The sequence below is a fragment of the Thunnus albacares genome, chromosome 21 (genome assembly GCF_914725855.1).
Source record: "Thunnus albacares chromosome 21, fThuAlb1.1, whole genome shotgun sequence".
Lineage (NCBI taxonomy): Eukaryota > Metazoa > Chordata > Actinopteri > Scombriformes > Scombridae > Thunnus > Thunnus albacares.
In genome coordinates this window covers 402035-418476 of record NC_058126.1, presented here as the reverse complement: position 1 = coordinate 418476, position 16442 = coordinate 402035, and the positions used below count along the sequence as shown (strand labels likewise).

At 40.6% G+C, this 16442-nt stretch overlaps 1 protein-coding gene and 1 pseudogene across 1 annotated transcript; both read right to left on the bottom strand.

Annotated features, from left to right (window-relative positions):
• Nucleotides 1–1275: 1275 nt before the first annotated feature.
• Nucleotides 1276–7410, bottom strand: LOC122972272 (leucine-rich repeat-containing protein 30-like). Its single transcript, XM_044339268.1, has 7 exons — nucleotides 7245–7410; nucleotides 6984–7115; nucleotides 5034–5147; nucleotides 4747–4881; nucleotides 4541–4674; nucleotides 2598–2646; nucleotides 1276–1787 (listed from the first exon to the last, which is right to left on the bottom strand). Exons 1-7 carry the CDS (start codon nucleotides 7386–7388, stop codon nucleotides 1638–1640), a joined length of 858 nt encoding a protein of 285 aa, XP_044195203.1. The 5' UTR covers nucleotides 7389–7410; the 3' UTR covers nucleotides 1276–1637.
• Nucleotides 7411–11700: 4290 nt separating this feature from the next.
• LOC122972980 lies at nucleotides 11701–16193 on the bottom strand (annotated as a pseudogene).
• Nucleotides 16194–16442: the final 249 nt, after the last annotated feature.

The following is a 16442-nucleotide window of genomic DNA, read 5'->3' as shown; positions in this document are numbered from 1 at the left end:
TAAAAGTAGTGGTTTGGTCCCTCTGACTGATATATTATTATATATGACATCATTAGATTATTAATAGTGAAGCATCAGTGTTAGAGCAGCATGTTACTGTTGTAGCTGCTGGAGGTGGAGCTAGTTTACACTACTTTATATACAGTTAGCTAGTTTAGTCCAGTGGTTCCCAACCTAGGGGTCGGGCCCCTCCAAAGGGTCAGCAGATAAATCTGAGGGGTGGTGAGATGATTAATGGGAGAGGAAAGAAGAAAAAACAAAGTTCTGATACACAAATCTGTTTTCAGTTTTTGGACTTTTTCTCTAATCTTTGATTTTTGCTGAAATATTGGATCATTTGAACATTTATTGAAATGAAAGCATGTGAGAAGTTTAGAGGGAAAAATCACTATTTGGTGGAGCTGTTAACAACTCATAGACATGTGAAATGTGACCCCGACTACACACTGCTTTTTGTAAGACGTCAAAAGACAAAAAGGTTGGAAACCACTGGTTTCATCTTTAACAATGTGTTGTATTTTAAAAGCTTGTTATATTATCCATTGTGTCAAATCTTCATCTGAAAAGTAACTAAAGCTGTCAAATAAATGTAGTGGAGTAGAAAGTACAATATTTCCCTCTGAAATGTAGAAAGTAGCATCACATGGAAATACTCAAGTAAAGTACAAGTACCTCTAACTGTACTACAGTACTTGAGTAAATGTAGTTAGTTTTCCACCACTGGACAAACCTGTATATACTTTACATACGTTTGTGTCCTTTTGTTCTGGATCTGTGTGTCCTGGTTGTTCTGGGTTACAGTTTGTGTTTATCCTTCCTGTTTCAACATGACACAAAGCCAACTCCATGAAGAAATAGTTCTCCCAGTGTGGGTGTAAGAACTTGACCTCAGCCACGTCCAACATCTTACTACTGGGACAAATCCTGGCAGCTACGTTGCAACATGTGGAGGACAGTCTGAAATTGTGAGAATGAGTCACAATCACATGTGGAGGTAATGTTCAGGTGTCCACACACATTTAGTGTATTTCTAAAGGTTTTCAGACCTGCAGGAGCTATGAAAGCACACTGATGGTTCATCTGCTTTGTGTTTGTATTAAATAAATCATAACAGAAACATGTATGATGATGTCACTGTTTATTATATAAACCAAATCTGTCTCATTCACACAAACACAAGATTAGAATTAAAAAAAATACAGAATTCTGCATCGTCTTCATCATCATTACATAAATATTTCTCTAATATCTATCTATTCTATCTTTTTGAGGTAGTTTCAGCCCCCCAGGAATTAAAAAGCCCAGACCACATCTCTAACCAGCTCCTAGGTGGTCAAAAAGCACAGCCCCACCTCTAATGAGTACTCAGGTAGTTAAAAAGTCTGGTCTACCTCTAACACGCTCTCAGGTAGTTCAAAAGCCTGCCCCCCACCTCCAATGAGCTTTCAGGTAGTTAAAAGGCCCCGCCACCACCTCTCAAGGGCTCTCAGCTGTTTAAAAGCCCCGCCCCCACCTCTAGCAAGCTCAAAGGTAGTTCAAAGCCCCGCCCCCACCTCTAAGCAGCTCAAAGGTAGTTGGAAAGCACCGCCCCCACCTCTAAGGAGCTCAAAGGTAGTTGGAAAGCACCGCCCCTGCCTCTACACAGCTCTCAGGTAGTTGAAGAGGGCGCTCAGCCCCCCCTCCAGCACCTCCTTCACAGGCTTCAGCAGCGGGTTGTGGACAATGTGGAGTCCTTTATCCAGAGGATGGCAGGCCAGCTTCTCCAGCCGGGACAACTGGTGCATCTCCTGAACACATCATCACTGTTATCAGCATCACCTGTTCATCACCTGTTTATCACCTGTTCATCACCTGTTTATCACCTGTTCCACATCTGTTTATCACCTGTTCATCACCTGTTTATCACCTGTTCATCACCTGTTCCACACCTGTTCCACACCTGTTCCACACCTGTTTATCACCTGTTCATCACCTGTTCCACACCTGTTCCACACCTGTTCATCACCTGTTCCACACCTGTTCCACACCTGTTCATCACCTGTTCCACACCTGTTCCACACCTGTTTATCACCTGTTCATCACCTGTTCCACACCTGTTCCACACCTGTTCATCACTTGCTCATCACCTGCTCATCACCTGTTCCACACCTGTTTATTACCTGTTTATCACCTGTTCATCACCTGTTTATCACCTGTTTATCACCTGCTCATCACCTGCTCATCACCTGTTCCACACCTGTTTATTACCTGTTTATCACCTGCTCATCACCTGTTTATCACCTGTTCCACTCCTGTTTATCACCTGTTCATCACCTGTTTATCACCTGTTTATCACCTGTTTATCACCTGCTCATCACCTGCTCATTACCTGTTCATCACCTGCTCATCACCTGTTCATCACCTGTTCATCACCTGCTCATCACCTGTTCATCACCTGTTCATCACCTGTTCATCACCTGTTTATCACCTGTTCATCACCTGTTTATCACCTGTTCATCACCTGTTCAGCTGTTCATAAATCACTAATCTGACTTCAACAGTTAACAGATTTATTAATGTTTGAAAAGTGTCACTGCAGCTGGTCTGTAAATCTTTACCTGTGGAACATCCTTAATATCATTAAAGTCCAGATTCAGCAGCTCCAACCTGAAAGAGATCAATCAATCACATCAATCAAATCAAGATGTGATGCAGTGATCATATTGAATGAATTAATTACAGGTAATAACACATGTTCAAAATGTTGAAAAAAGTAGATTACCTCAGGGCATGTGTATCTGTTGGGGTTACCTGGTGAGATTGGGTTACCTGGTAAGGTGGGGTTACCTGGTGAGATGAGGTTACCTGGTAAGGTGGGGTTACCTGGTGAGATGAGGTTACCTGGTGAGATGGTGTTACCTGGTGAGATGGTGTTACCTGGTGAGATGGGGTTACCTGGTGAGATGGTGTTACCTGGTGAGATGGGGTTACCTGGTGAGATGGTGTTACCTTGTGAGATGGTGTTACCTTGTGAGGTGGTGTTACCTTGTGAGATGGTGTTACCTGGTAAGGTGGGGTTACCTGGTGAGATGGAGTTACCTGGTGAGATGAGGTTACCTGGTGAGATGGTGTTACCTGGTGAGATGGGGTTACCTGGTGAGATGGTGTTACCTTGTGAGATGGTGTTACCTGGTAAGGTGGGGTTACCTGGTGAGATTGGGTTACCTGGTAAGGTGGGGTTACCTGGTGAGATGGAGTTACCTGGTGAGATGGGGTTACCTGGTGAGATGGTGTTACCTTGTGAGGTGGTGTTACCTTGTGAGATGGTGTTACCTGGTAAGGTGGGGTTACCTGGTGAGATGGTGTTACCTGGTGAGATGGTGTTACCTTGTGAGATGGTGTTACCTGGTGAGGTGGGGTTACCTGGTGAGATGGTGTTACCTTGTGAGATGGGGTTACCTGGTGAGATGGTGTTACCTGATGGGATGGGGTTACCTTGTGAGGTGGTGTTACCTTGTGAGATGGTGTTACCTGGTAAGGTGGGGTTACCTAGTGAGATGAGGTTACCTGGTGAGATGGTGTTACCTGGTGAGATGGTGTTACCTGGTGAGATGGTGTTACCTTGTGAGATGGTGTTACCTGGTGAGGTGGGGTTACCTGGTGAGATGGTGTTACCTTGTGAGATGGGGTTACCTGGTGAGATGGTGTTACCTGATGGGATGGGGTTACCTGGTGAGATGGTGTTACCTTGTGAGATGGTGTTACCTGGTGAGGTGGGGTTACCTGGTGAGATGGTGTTACCTTGTGAGATGGGGTTACCTGGTGAGATGGTGTTACCTGATGGGATGGGGTTACCTGGTGAGATGGTGTTACCTTGTGAGATGGTGTTACCTGGTGAGATGGTGTTACCTGATGGGATGGGGTTACCTGGTGAGATGGTGTTACCTGGTGAGATGGAGTTACTTGGTGAGATGGTGTTACCTGGTGAGATGGAGTTACTTGGTGAGATGGTGTTACCTGGTGAGATGGTGTTACCTTGTGAGATGGTGTTACCTGGTGAGATAGTGTTACCTTGTGAGGTGGTGTTAGCTGGTGAGATGGGGTTACCTGGTGAGATGGAGTTACTTGGTGAGATGGTGTTACCTGGTGAGATGGAGTTACTTGGTGAGATGGTGTTAGCTGGTGAGGTGGTGTTACCTTGTGAGGTGGTGTTAGCTGGTGAGATGGTGTTACCTGATGGGATGGGGTTACCTGGTGAGATGGTGTTACCTTTTGAGGTGGTGTTAGCTGGTGAGATGGGGTTACCTGGTGAGATGGAGTTACTTGGTGAGGTGGTGTTACCTTGTGAGGTGGTGTTAGCTGGTGAGATGGTGTTACCTTGTGAGGTGGTGTTAGCTGGTGAGATGGGGTTACTTGGTGAGATGGGGTTACTTGGTGAGATGGGGTTACCTGGTGAGATGGGGTTACTTGGTGAGATGGTGTTACCTAGTGAGGTGGAGTTATCTGGTGAGGTAGGGTTAGTTACCTAATGAGGTGGTGTTACCTGGTGAGGTGATGTTACCTGGTCAGGTGGCAGATGGCCTTGGGTAGAGAGTGGAGGCTATTTCCCTCCACAATGAGGATCTTGAGCTCCACCAGAGCCTGGATGTTCTCTGCCAGGTTCTCCAGGCGGTTACAGGCCAGGTGTAGGAACACCTGTAGGGACAGATCAGTGAGGTGAGAGTGGACACACAAACCAGTCGCTCACTGCGTGGAAACCTGACGTACCAGAGCCTTCATGTTGTAGACGCAGCCCGGGATGTGAGCAATGAGGTTGTGACTGAGGTTGAGTTTCCTCAGTCTGGTCAGGTTGGAGAGAGAAGCAGGCAGCGAGGACAGCTGGTTGTTGGCTAAACTCAACACCTGAGAGACACACATACTGTCAGACATATGAGGAAAGGAACAAACTGCGCTGAAGTCTTTAAGTCTGACTTTGAAAGTCTGAAAATAATGTAATCAGAACCGGTGAGTAGCAGCAGAAGTATTCATAGCATTAAAAGTATTTCCAACGGTACCTCCAGCTGTGTACAGGCTCCCAACTCTTCAGGAACTTCAGTCAGTCTGTTTCTGTAAGCAAATAAAACTCGGAGTCTCCTCAGCTGTCCGATCTCTGCCGGCAGGCTGCTCAGCTGCACACAACAAACAAACAAACAAACAATGGCTGTAATGAACACTGAGGCCTGTAGGGGGCACCAGCAGCATTTTACCCTGCTGGTGTTGTTTCTCAGACTGAAGGTTGAAGGAGGGAGGAGGAAGGTGAAGTAAGGACAGAAACTGGATCCTGGTGGATTAGAGAGGAGATTATAACCTTTATTTATCCAGAGGACAGAGCAGCTGCTGGGGGCGTCACTGCCTTGCTCACAGGCACTCTGACAGACATTTACCTCAGCCTGGAAACACTCTGCTGCTGCCTCAGTCTCATGACATTAAAGAGAGATTTAAAGGGTTATTTCACAATTGTGACACTCTGACAAATTAACCCTAATGATATAGTGATGTCATCAAGTTTAGCTCACCTTGTGTAGAAAGTCTGCGTTACTATCTGGAATTGTGGAGTTTTAAAAACATGGCTGTTTACGAGGCTCGGGTTTCTAATGAAAGACACTATTTAGTTGCATTATGGGAAATGCAGGATCCAAGAATACTTAATGGAAGGGCAGCACTAAATCACTGTACCAGTACTCTTCTGAAAAACTGTAACAACATTTGCATTTTTTATTATTTTTAATGCAACTTAAGCTAACAAAAAACAGCATTTACATAAAAAACAAGTATTTATAAAAACTAATTTGAGATAACAAACAGGAAACTGTAGCAGGACATTCCTTTACCACACAGATAATAAATAATTATTTGCATTTACAAGTTCTAACTATTAACACTAGATTTATTTTTTATATTAAAGGTGATAAATGAAAAAAAAATATTACTGTATGTAAATTACACAACTTTGAACCAAATATTTTGGATCAATGTATTCAATGTAATGAGGACATAGGGGCGCTATATCAGTATATACTGTGATGGGAAGGTGGTTTTGTTAAAAAAAAAATTGGTAAGAAAGTGGAAATTTCAGTTTCACATTTTGTTGGTTAAGCTCATCCTTCTGTAAAGTATCTTGGTAATGCTTTATTTTGCAGCTTCTTTAATTTTATGATAAATTCCTGGAAATTTGTGATTGTAAATTATAGGAAAAAACGGAAAAAGTGTTGAGTTGGTTCAGTTGATATGTACAATCTTATCATAATTTGTGTTTCTAGGTGTTAATTTGCAAAAATTCTTAATAAATGACTGAAAATACTTAGTTTGTATTAGTATTGGAATATTATTATATTCTCTTGTAAATGAGCATTTCTCACGTACTACCAAATTATGTGAGAATGAACAGTTACACAGAAACTACTTAACTAAAACTAAAAAATGTTGTAAAAACTACATATGAAACTAGAACTCAACCAAAGTAACCTTTTTCCCATTTTTTAATTTGTACCAAGTGGCACCACTCTTTCTGGATAATGTCCTCATAATTAAGAGTTAAGTACCTGCTCCCACTCTGACACTTTCCAGGAAATTAGTAGAATATTGAGTGACCTGTAAAATAAGGTGTTACCAGTATCTCCAGTAATGAGGAAAGAAAAATTGTACATTTTTGTTGTTTCCATCTCTGTGTGTTCTGGAGAGTCGAGTCAGATGGACTATTAAGCTCCCTCTTGATGAAAAAATGAACACTTAAAATAAAGAGAGCAGGACTTGTATTTATTCATTTTGATGGGGTTCTTCAGTTTTCTTATTTATCTATTTTAATGCCTTTGCTTTCTCAAAAAAGATTTGGACATTTTATTCATACATTCATATTGTTATGCCGACTGTGTTTTATAGATTGACACTGGAGGAGAAGTGAAAAACAGGCAACAGCAGGCAGCAAAGCAGGAAACAAGAAGAAACCCAGGAGGCGGGAGGTTCACCTGGTTGCCCCATAGGTTGAGGACCACCAGGTTGGTGAGCTGAGCCAGCTGAGGAGGAAGAACCTTCAGATTGTTGAGAGACAAATTCAGCTTCTCTAATTCCAACAGCTCCCACAGTTCAGCTGGGACCTCCTGCACGACAAGAAGAAGAAGATGAGACCAAGGTTAGACCTGCTGCTACAGTGATTCCTACTTCTGTTAGTACCGCTGCTACTTCTAGTACTACTTCTAGTTGTACTCCTGCTGGACGAGCTGCTGTACCTTCAGTCCTCGGCGAGCCAGACTCAGGACGTTGTATCCGAACTGTTTGATGGTGTACCGTCGGATTCTGTCCGCTGACGTCAGACTGTCCTCGCTCCTCCTCTTCTCCTCCTTCACCTCCTCCTTACACACTGTTCCCCCCATCCTTCCCTCCCTCCTCCCCCCACTGCCTCCTGCTTCCTCTCCTCCTGTGGCCTCTTCTCGTCCTCTTCTTCCTCTCGTGTCTCCTTCAGCTCCTCTTCTCTGTATTGGATCACTCCGTCTGAAGTCCAAACTGAGATCTTGAATGACCAGAACTTTCCTGCCCAGACTCTACTGGATTCTACTGTCCATGTCGAATCCACCCGTCCAGATAAGATTCTACTATCTAGAGGAAATTCATGTGTTTACAGTGAATTCAACTTGACCATCCAGGTGGATTCTACCGTCCACATTTATTCTACCATCTAATGTTGGGATGTTATTTCACTGTCCAGATGCCCAGATGTTACTCTACTGTCTGATGTTATAATACTGTACAGATGTTACTCTACTGTCTGTTATAGTACTGTACAGATGTTAGTCTGTTGTACAGATGTTACTCTACTGTCCGATGTTACTGTAATACTGTAATACTGTACAGATGTTACTCTACTGTCTGTTATAGTACTGTACAGATGTTAGTCTGTTGTACAGATGTTACTCTACTGTCCGATGTTACTGTAATACTGTAATACTGTACAGATGTTACTCTACTGTCTAATGTTACTGTACTGTACAGATGTTACTCTACTGTCTAATGTTACTGTACTGTACAGATGTTAGTCTACTGTCTGATGTTACTGTACTGTACAGATGTTAGTCTACTGTCTGATGTTACTGTGCTGTTCAGATGTTAGTCTACTGTCTGATGTTACTGTGCTGTACAGATGTTAGTCTACTGTCTAATGTTACTGTACTGTACAGATGTTAGTCTACTGTCTGATGTTACTGTACTGTACAGATGTTAGTCTACTGTCTAATTTTACTGTACTGTACAGATGTTAGTCTACTGTCTAATGTTATTGTACCGTACACACAGCTGTTGTGTCTCTGCTCTGAAATGAGGACCTCGTCTTCAGGCGTGACTCTTCGCAGGAAGGACTCTGTTGTCTCTCCTGTAGGCTCAGAAATGAAAACTACAATTTAATCTCAACCCTTCCTCCTGCCAAAAGAAAACCTTCTGTCTAGCTCTTTCTTATTGCACCTGAACCTTGTTAGCTACTTGAGAATTTGGGTAACACTTTATTTTACAGGTCCCCTAATTTTATACTAAGTTCCTGTAATTTTTTATAAATAATTTGCAGATATTTAATGACTAATTTTAGGACGTTTGGTACAAATTACAAGAAAAAACAGAAAAGTGTTAAGTTGGTTCAGTCAGTGAGGACATAATAGGCTATTTGGGTTCATACGTAGCTGTTCTTTTTCAAAATTTCTTAGTAAAGTAGACTTTTGACATTTCTTTAACTGACATAAAACATTTAGTTTTAGTGTGTAGGTTTGTGTGTCAAATTATACATTAACATTTTTTTTCCCAAATTTTTGTTAATAATTTCCTAAAAGTAGCTGCTGTGTAACTGTTAATCCTGAGGACATTTTTTGAAAGGTTTGTGTAATTTGGTATAACAGTAAATGTGGTTGTTATAGAGATTTTAAAGTAGTATTTTTATGTCAGTTAAAGAAAAAGTGACCAACTAAACCAAATTAACACTTTTTTGAAGTTGTTTCTAATAATTTGTACCGAAAATTTCCAGGAAATCAGTGTAAAATTAAAGAAGATGTAAAATAAAGTGTCACCTGAATCTATATCACAGCTCTTTTGAGTCACTGATGTTTGACTGTTTTGCCTTGATTGTAAGTCGCTTTAGATAAAAGCGACGAGATGTAAATGATCAAACATCTCTCACCTGCATATTCCTTCAACTAAACAATGACTGTGTCCATACAACATGCTCTACAAAACACATAACTGCACACAGGATGCACTAGATACTATTAGTTTACAAGAAAGGAACATACTTTACTATTTCATACTAAAAATGACGAATATGCATCACAATGAAACTGTGGCTTCAGAATGTTTTTGCTAATTAAACTAAACAAATTTAAAGGTTTGTTATGATTTCTGAGGTGAGTCCTGTATTTCCTTTGTGCAATGCATGCTGGGTGATTGAGTTATTCATTTATGTAACTGGGACAGTTTTAAACCTTGTTCCTTGATCAGAGAAGCTAACACAGTGTCTTCTTTTAGGTCACAATGTTAGACTTGCTTTTTATTGATTTTACTATTGGTTTTATTATTCTTTGTTGTATTTTATCATTTTATTATAATGTTTTATTCATTGTTACAGTAGCTTTTTATTGTCCTTTTAAATCTTATGTAAAACACTTACTATTACTTGTTTTGTAAGTACTATATGAATAAAGGTATTATCACTATTGTTGTTATTGTTGTTGCAAATGTGCTTTTTTTCATCAGATGTTAAACTCTAAAAAAGAATATAAGATTTAAAAGAAGTGAAATAATATAAGATTTAAAATGTTATTGAGATCATTTATATATTAAAAGCATGCAGAGCAACAATAAAAAGAGAATATTAATGTTAGTAAATATATCAGTATATTTTCAGATATTATTTAAAACGTGACACATGCAAAGAAAAGTAACTAAAGCTGTCAAATAAATGTAGTGGAGTGGAAGTATAAAATAGCATCACATGGAAATACTCTCGTATTGTACTTAGTTACTTTCCAGCTCTGCTGACAACAACAACTGTTTACTGAACACGGAGTTCATCATTAATGCAGCACAGTTGTAGAAAAACAGGAGACACAAATCGTTTCTTACATGTTATCAGTTGAAACTTCAGTCTCCATCCAGAGGTTTGATTCATCAAAGAGTCCTGGAGTTTGTATGTTGGTTGATGGTTGTTCGGTGTATTCTGTTAACTGACTGATCAGTTTATTGATGAATCCACTGACTGACTGACTGACTGTAAAGTGAACACGATGAAGTTAAGATTGTGTTCAGAAAAAGAGAGAGAGGAAACTCTATTTGAGGCCGAGCACTGACAGACAACTAGACCTCACCTTTGACCAGCCCCCAACACACACACACACACACACACACACACACACACACACACACACACACACAGTTGCTGCTGTCAGTCAGTCAGCTGGTTGGTTGTGTTGCCGTCAGCAGCAGATTCTCTCACACTGTGAACTCTGAGGAGGACCTCCTGTCACCAGACTGACCAATCAGGTCGTTTGTTTTACTGTTTATTTGTACAGAAAAACAAAACACCAACCAGCAGAAATCTATATTAGAGACGAGATGCAAGTCTGCAGCATTGCCAGCGCCCCCCTGAGGCTGTAATATCCATTACACACCAGAACACTTAACTGATGGATGAAAAATGGACAAGCAGGTGGATTTTAATAATTCAACTGTGAACTGGAATGAGTGAAAAATGTTCATTACACCTGAGTTCCATCATATATTTATCATAAATAAATATAATCTTTTTAGATTACAGTTTCAGATGAGAACTGACCTGTGAGCAGAAGCAGTAAAAACATGTAGTGAAACATATTCACTGCATCGACCCACAGTGTAGTCGGGGTCACATTTCAGATGTCTATGAGTTGTTAACAGCTCCACCAAATGGTTATTTTTCAATAAATGTTCAAATCATTTTATTTCACTAAAGGATCTGAGTTCTTCTTCCAGCACTAACAGGTGTTGGTTCTCACAGCTGGACAAACAGGTGTGAGGTATTATATGTCCTGTAGAGGTGAATGTAACACCTTCTAATTTCAGTCTAATAATATCTCCCATCAGTGTGAAACTGGAGCAGTTAATTATCAGCCTTCATTCATCTGTTTGTAGCAGCAGAGCTGATGTCCGATTTCATTTCATTTCAGTTTCTGTTCTACAGTCACTTGAAGTGTTTTGATACTAGAGCTGAGACAATACTTGACTTAAGACACTGATATATAAGAACAATACTTCCTCTGAATGACTTACTTTGAAAAACCATAAACTCCTTTTTTCAGTCAACAAAAGAACAAAGTTGTGAGATGTTTCATTTTGTCTAAACAAGAACTAGAACTTGAATAAAATACAGTTTAGTTATAACAGCAGCCCACTGTGATGAGAGTGTGGAGTCTGAACTCATTGTTGATGCAGCAGCACCACCCGCTGTCCAAACCAACAAACTACCAGCTCAGCGAATTTACACACTGAAGGAGTTGAGTTAACAACAGGATCGGCCTACCAGTCAAACTGCTGCTTCCTTTGACTTTTACTCTAAACTATGACTCTTTCTTTTTCCTCAGTGTTGATCTTCACTCTGAGACACTGAGGAGAAGAAGAAAGAGCCAAAACTAAGATGATGCCTCAATGTTTTAGCTGCTTAAATCAAAGAAACAATCAAACATACAAGCCTGTTGTTTCAGACTTCTGATCCTGGAGATGAGTCCTGATGAAACGGAATAAAAACAGAACACGTTACACGTTACGTTACAACATTCGTCCTGAAACAGCAGACACATGCATACAGTAGGAGGAGACAAATATGAAAATGTTGCAGGAGATCTGATGGACTTTGATATAAAAATGACTAAAAGGCTTTTACTTTAACTGCAGGTTATAAACTTTATTGAATGAATGTAAAAGCAAACAGCTTCGACAGAAACAGTTTAACTAAAAGTCAAAATGCAGTGATATAAAAACAACAATAAATCACGGTGATATCTCTTCATCTTAAAACAACAACTTCTCTGAGCTTCCTACAAATCTGCTGTTCAGACGTCTTTCTCTCTATGAATGACTGAATGTATTTATCTGAGTGTCCTGCCTTCATGGGATCATAGGAGATTCCAGTCCAACAGCCTCCAGCTGTGCAGCAACCAAACAACAATAACACAACAACAACAAGAACATAACAACAATATAATCATAAAGAATCATAATAATCATCCAGCTCTTCCTGATACAAGGTTTTCTTCCTGAACTCTCCTCCTTTCACCAAATCGTGACGATTTAAAGTCTCTTTTTCAAACATGTCAGTCACTGAGAGTCGTTCGTATCCACAAACTCTCTTGTTTCCTTTCTGTCATCAAACAAAAATTCAAGAAACTTAAAAACAACAACAAATTATTTTCTGTTTCCTGGAGATCACACCAGACAAACACCAGCTCTAATCTGAGAACAAATTCTTTAATAAATTGTAATAAACGTAATGTTCTGTGAAATATTCAATATAAGTGCACAGCTTTGGTTTCCTCCACATCTCATTTGACCGTCATGTTTAACTTTAAGAAACTTTTTTCCTCAAAGATACAAAATCTCCAGCTGACAGAACTGATCATCAAACACATATTTACAACACGTCATACACGTCACTTAACCCATGTGATGAACCCATGCCCCCTCAAAAAATAAACACACGCCTGAAACTGTTTGACTAAGGAAACCAATGTCTCTGATTGATTTAACTTTACCAATAACTCCCGCTGGTGGCCTGCCTGCAGACAGAGACAGCTGATCTGCCTTGATAAAATCTATATGATCATCAACATAAAAGCCCAAATATTTATATCCCTTTCTTAACTTTAAATTTGATACCCAGAATGAAAATAAAGGCTTCTACAATGTACAATTTTCCTTCCTGTATAAACAAACTTCATTTGTCAAACCATTCATATATACAAGCACATATATACCACATCGACCACGTCATCAACAACAAACATTTTACTTAACGTTGTTTCTCCACACTTTATACCACAATCTAGTGATTTAACTGCTCCAGTCTACTAACAAAACCTAGCTGTGGATATATCATTGTAAGAAGACATACATATTCCAGCATGGAGAGGCTGAGTGAATGTGGTCTGGACTCTGTGGAGGAGAGTCATGGTTTCAGAGACACTGTAGAAGGACAGAATACCTGCTGTGTGATCCAGGTACACTCCTACTCTGGAGGAAACAGGACCTGTGAGGTCAGTGCTCATACCGTTATGTTTGAATTCATACCCATAGCTTTCACATTCTAATGCCCAAGACTTGTCATATTCTGTAAAGTCACTTTCAAATCCTTCTCTGCTGATATTCTTGTCTGTGACTGCTATTGAAACTCCTGTCTTGGTCCACTCCACCTCCTAGTAACAACGTCCAGTCAGACTCTCTCTACTCAGGACTTGAAGATGGTCAGTGAACCTGTCTGGATGATCAGGATATGACTGTTCGTTTCTCACAGATCTCACTTTCTTGTTTTCCTGGTATAACACCAGCTCTCTGTGTGCTGTGTTTGGATCCAGTGTGATTTGACATGAATATTGTAAGAACTCAGCTCTGGTCTTGGGTTCTGGTTGTGGCAGTAAAATGTCCATTTCAGTCTCTGCACGTGAGATGTCGATCCATTCCTCCCTCAGGATGTCCTGTAGTTGATCTCTGAGCTTTGACACAGCTGCTGTCACATCCTCAAAGTATCTCAGAGGACGGATATTGATGCTGGATGAGTCTGTAGATGCACTGAGTTGTGACAGTGAGGGGTAGTTGAGTAGAAACTGGTTGTGATCCTCTGTGTGTGAGAACTGCTTCAGCTCAGTGATCTCCCGTTCCAGCTTCTCCTGAAGCTCTTTGACTCGACTCACTTCAGTTTCCTGCTGGGATCTGATCTGCTGCTTCACATCAGAGCTTCTTTTCTGGATGAGATGGATCAGCTCAGTGAAGATCTTCTCACTGTCCTCCACTGCTTTATCAGCAGAGCGACTGACGGCCTTCACCTCCTGCTGAAGCAGCTTCACATCTTTCTCTCTGTCCTGGATTCTCTGCTGGATTTGTTGTTGACTCACCTCGAACTCTCTCTGCCTCTCAGTCCTTTCTGCTGCAGCTTCCACCAGCTGGCGTGTTAGGAAGGTTCCATAGTGAAGCAGGAGGTGGAGCTCACAGTAAGAGGCCAGACACTGCAGACAGGACTTGGTGGCTTTCAGCTTCCTCCCAGTGCAGACATCACAGGCCACATCTCCAGGTCCAGCATAGCAGTGATCAACTAGAGTAGTCTGTCGTCTAGTCTTCTTCAGCTCCTCCACTAAATCTGCTAACATAGTGTTTTTCAGCAGGACAGACCTTGGTATGAAGCTGTGTCTGCACTGAGGACAGCTGTAGATCTTCCTCTGATCCTCTCTATCCCAGTGTGTCTGAATACAGGTCATGCAGTAGCTGTGGCCACAGGAAGTAGTCACTGGATCCTTCAGTAGATCCAGACAGATCGAACAGCAGAACTTCCTTCCATCCAGCTGAACTCCTTGCTGAGCCATTTTCACTTCTCAGGGACACTGAACGTCTGAGAGTTTCACCTCCTCACAAAAGATAAAAGCTGAGCTGTGATCCAAAACTAAACTCTGATTCTTGTGTTCAGGTTCACCTGCTGATCTGTAGTGAAGGACGCTGGTCAGCTGCTGCTGTTCACAGCCGTCAGCTGGAAGATATGTGAAAGAGCACAGAAAGCAGAGGGAGGAGTTATCAGACTTTATTGGTTTTAGGAACAGGGGCAGTAAATGTTAAGTTTTTACTGACTTTGTTAGTAAAGAGACTCAGTCGTGTGGCAAAGTTAGTAGAGAGCAGTTTTTGAAATTTGAAAACAGTGTTTAGCTGATAAAACCCTCTTTGCAACTTCAATGATTAAGAAGACTTTCTGACATAATAAGAAAGAGGATTTCAACAGAAGTTCTTTAACATATTACAGTTGGGCTGTAACAATGTTTAATGGCATCATTTGAGCTTCAACCTTTGTTCAGTATCATTAAAGGACAAAGGTCACAGTGAATGACTCCAGTCAGATAAGAACAAGCAACGATGGAAAAAACGTAATCCTTTACTTCAGCCGAAAACAAGAACACAGTGTAAAAACACATGTACAATCCTGAATTCAAACTCTGAATGAAGTCAAGATAAATAGTGCTGAATGGCCCCTTTCAGAGTGTTGGATGAGTGATGTGTAAATGTCTGCTTACACACTGTATTTTAATGTTGTTGCTGTTCCAGATGACGCTGAGTCTGACAACCTCTTATTTCACTGCTGCTTAGTCTAAACTACATAAATGATTCATATTTCATTGAGAAGCAGGAAACATGAGGACAGAGATGAGCTCGGTGACGTGTGTTTAAGAGCAGGCAGCAGAGGGAGGAGTTATCAGGTTTACCGTCATTCCAGGAAGAGGAGCAGCTTCAGTCTGACACTGAGAGTTTAACCCTTAATAACAATCTGAAGACTCATATAAATATGATCTTCACTGAAGGAAGAGTTTAACCTAGAAAATTCATGTTGCTCATCAGACACAGGTGATACTAGTATACTAACATAACTACCATCCAGAAAGTCAGAAGATGAAAGTTTTCATCCTTCAATCAGAACGTAACATTTCAGTCTGTGGCAGCATCAGTCGGTTCACTAATATGCTCTGTTTCCAAAAACTGAAACCACATCCTGTCCTCAAACAAGAATCAACAGAGGAAACAGCTCTGGCAACAGGTGTTATACCAACTTCTACCTGCCCACATCTCACAGGAGCAGCACAACTGAAGGGAAAACTAGCAGACATTGTGATGATTTTTGAGGCAAAGTACTGTTTAAAAACGATATAATGTTTTTTTGTCAGGTTCATCAATGATGATAAATGATCTGAAGTCTATAGTTTTTGAATGTTTAGTCAAGGAGCATTTCCTTGATATGACTGGTCTGAAATTTACATGGTTTCCTTTATTAATCTCTCAATATTTCTCAGAGTAAACTCTTCAATGTCAATGTGTTTTCAAGCAGAGGATTTCAGATAGTTACACTAAAATTAAGTTTTTAAATGTGGAGAAATTAATGAAGGGTGTCAAACTCACTCTGTCAAAGTCGATCAGATAAAGTATGTGCTGATAAAACCATTTGATTCCTATCAAACTTTGATTTAAAGTGTCGTTACTGAGTGTTCAGTAGTGAAGCATTATACGGCAGAACTGATTGTTGCTGCCGAGTAATGCATCCCATATCAGCTTAGGTCATTATTAAATGTATGAAATTCACACTGTCGAGCCAAAACAACCCAAAATATGTGCTATATGTGTGTGCATATATATATTATATATATTAGATAGACACTATAGGATCATCCTTTTAG

What these genes read in the sequence shown, in the direction of transcription:
- LOC122972272 (XM_044339268.1), bottom strand. Translation starts at nt 7,388, where the DNA reads ATGGGGGGAACAGTGTGTAAGGAGGAGGTGAAGGAGGAGAAGAGGAGG. An exon ending in TCAACCTATGGGGCAACCAG is followed by an intron (nt 5,148 to 6,983) that starts GTGAACCTCCCG and finishes TGTTGTGTGCAG; the next exon opens with CTGAGCAGCCTGCCGGCAGA. An exon ending in ATATTAAGGATGTTCCACAG is followed by an intron (nt 1,788 to 2,597) that starts GTAAAGATTTAC and finishes TGATGTGTTCAG; the next exon opens with GAGATGCACCAGTTGTCCCG.